At 46.9% G+C, this 3,027-nt stretch overlaps 1 protein-coding gene across 1 annotated transcript; it reads right to left on the reverse strand.

Annotated features, from left to right (window-relative positions):
- Positions 1 to 1,375: 1,375 nt before the first annotated feature.
- Positions 1,376 to 2,498, reverse strand: LOC148863366 (protein BIG GRAIN 1-like E). Its single transcript, XM_088981701.1, has one exon. It carries the CDS (start codon positions 2,419 to 2,421, stop codon positions 1,543 to 1,545), a length of 879 nt encoding a protein of 292 aa, XP_088837827.1. The 5' UTR covers positions 2,422 to 2,498; the 3' UTR covers positions 1,376 to 1,542.
- Between the last annotated feature and the right edge of the window lie 529 nt (positions 2,499 to 3,027).

Raw genomic sequence — 3,027 nt, forward strand, 5'->3', positions numbered from 1 at the left:
AGAACTTAGCTTTTTGTAGTGTGTTCCCACAGACGGTGCCAATTGATGTAACCGTTTTCGGCCACAAACAATGTTTTGTGATGTAAAATTTTTTTGGCTAAGTACCTCGTTATTTGACCTGGTGGTGACGTGCCTTAGTGATGAGCTACTTGGTGGCGAACTGCCTGGTGGAGAACTGTCTAGGGGCGAACTGCCTGGTGGCGAACTGCCTACTAGCGAACTGCCTGGTGGCGAACTGCCTACTGGAGAGCTACCTGGTGGCGAACTGCCTGGTGGAGAGCTACCTGGTGGCGAACTGCCTGGTGGAGAGCTACCTGGTGGAGAACTCCTTACTAGGCGGCCTGTGACTTAGAGAATGGTGGAGCCCCCTGGTGCAGCGCAACCCGACTGCCCTCAGCATGAGGTGGCCTTCTTTCCTTTGTAGTCAGTGGGTGCTGAGGGACCTGCGAGAACTCCATCTTTTCCGGATTACCTCCACCTTCCCCCCCCCCCCTTTTGGGGGGTGAGGTCTTTATCTACCGGAGTCCTTGCGGGTTAGGTGGGTGAAAAGCCTCCAAACGGTAAGACTCGTCACATCCCGTCAGAACCGGGGTACGGTGGTGAACTCCTCGAGGTCGTCAGGCTGGCGCTTGTGTCAGGCGGCCAGGTCGGCGCCTGGGCCAGGTTGTTAAGGCGGCGCCTGCGTCAGTCGACGGGTCGGTGTCTGGGCCAGGTTGTAAGGTCGGCGCCCGTGTCAGTTGGTGGGTCAGTGTCTGGGCCAGGTCGTCAAGCAGAAGATCTTCCTACGATACGCCAAACTACTCCTGTACCGAGCTTCTCTACAAGTGACAAACTGCCTAGGGCGAGCTGCCTGTGGCGAGCTGCCTATGGCGAGCTGCTGCCAATGCCTGTGGCAGGCTACCTATGGTGAGCTGCCTGTGGCGAGCTGCCTATGGCAAGCTGCCTGGCGAGCTGTCTATGGCGAACTGCCTATGGCGAGCTGCCTATGGCGAGCTACCTATGGCAAGCTGCCTGTGGCGAGCTACCTATGGCGAGCTACCTATGACGAGCTGCCTATGGTGAGCTAGGCCATACTTAGTTGGCACGAGATGCCATGTGTCACAATTCCACTGGAGGGCCAAATCTGCCCTCATCAAAATGTATTTATACACACATATAATAATATATATGATAACATGTCATGCCCAAAGACGTTTTCAGCCAAAGTTTTCTCAAATTTGGAATCTGTCCAATTCACCCCCTCCCTAAAATCCCATGTAGCTGTAATGGCCTTTTGTTTTTATTTTTGAAGTACCGATCGAGTCATATCCATGTTAGAATATCTATGACAAAAGTGAAGATGATGTGCTCTGTTCGGCTGTTCCTCTACTATCAATCATCATTAATTAGTTTAGTAACTTCGTTACAGCTAAAGACTCCGAATTCAATAGAAGCAAAGGATAAGTATACAACAAAAGCAGCGTAGCATTCACAACCGAAAGAGAAACAGAAATGCCATCGTTGGGTGCTACACTGAGGATTAGTGCTCCTCTCTCGACTGTCTCAGTAGAAACCAATGTCAAAATTCTGCAGTTCAAACAGATCAGAGCTTGAATCACTCTCTCTACCATCATCTACATCATCGAACCTTGTAAAGCTCTTCTTCTCTGCTGAGTAATCCTCAACCCAAGTCCTATCTTTCTCTAAAAACCCATGATTCAAGTTGTTGGTTTTCTCTTCAAGTCCACTGTTGAACTTGAGTAGTTTTTCATCCAACCAAGCCAAATCCATACTTCTTTTCTTATTCAAACCCTCTCGTTTTAAGCTAATCGAGCTTACCTTCTCATTGTTTTTCGACGGCAAAGGCACCACTTGTTTGTGATCAGAGTAACTAATGGGATCCTTGTACATGTTTGTAGAAGTAGTACTGTTTGCATAAGGAGGTGTTCTATAACCAGATGAGCTTGAAGATGATCGCATCGACTTTGAATCGGTGGTGGTGCTGGTGCTTCGAAAATGACTATTCATGCTTCTGCTCCTCCTTTTTCTCCTTCCACCTGAGCTCTCTTCTTCATCTTTCTCTGACTGTGTACTGGACTTTGATTTCTTCTTCCTGGAAACTGCTTGGTGGAATAGATAGCTGAGAAAATTGACAAGTCTACCACATGGAGACCTGGGTTTCTTCTGTATATTTTCGTTGATGATTTGGCTTTCGATTTGACGAGACTGAGACTGAAGCGTATGCCGCATGGGCATGCCCCACTCCTGCCTTTCTTCTCTCATGGCCTTGTGGGAAAGAGCTGCACCATAGAGCCCGAGGACCTCATTGCAGCCAGAGAAATACTGCTTCGCTTCGAATATATCAAGTTCACTGGAATCATTTCTCCGGTGAACTCGCCTGTAGACCCTTTCTGCTGGGTACGAGAACCCGGTGACAGACATGATTGCTGCGGGCTAGCTAGCTAGGGTGTTGTATGGAAATGGAAATGGAGAGAAAGGAAGCATATATAGATATACAAGGAGGGATATGAAGGAATTTTTGAACTTTTGGGGAGACCCACTTGCTTTTTTCTTTTAGCTTTTCTTTTAGCAGAGACCCGGGAGCTGAGGGGGAACAAGTTCTTATCGCTTCTTATTCTGTCAATAACAAAAATATTTGTGTCGTGGGTGGGTGTAGAAGCCGTGAGTTTTTCTCTGTCTCCTTGGATTCTCGATGGGCTCTGTATTCTGTAGTACACAAACTGGGACTGGCCGGTAGGTGTGGCAATTGGGCGGATTGGATTGAATTTGGTTTTGAATTGAGTTGATTCAATTCATCTAACCTGCCAACCCATTAATAATTAATAATGCATTTATATAAAATTAAATGAATTGATTTCAATCCAAACTCGCTTTTAGATAATTTTTTTAATAAGTGTAGGGTTGTTGCTTTAGAACCATCAGTGGAGTTTTAATTCGTGGCATTGAAAGAGACATGTCACTTTATTCTTTCACTGCCCATCACTCCCTGTCCTCAACGTTGGAGATAATAGAGTCTATAAAGTATTT

This window comes from Nelumbo lutea, chromosome 3 (assembly GCF_056320005.1).
Source record: "Nelumbo lutea isolate HS-2025 chromosome 3, American lotus-T2T, whole genome shotgun sequence".
NCBI lineage: Eukaryota > Viridiplantae > Streptophyta > Magnoliopsida > Proteales > Nelumbonaceae > Nelumbo > Nelumbo lutea.

Bases quoted from the DNA above. Each gene is read 5' to 3' on its own strand.
- LOC148863366 (XM_088981701.1), bottom strand. From the start codon at position 2,421: ATGTCTGTCACCGGGTTCTCGTACCCAGCAGAAAGGGTCTACAGGCGA.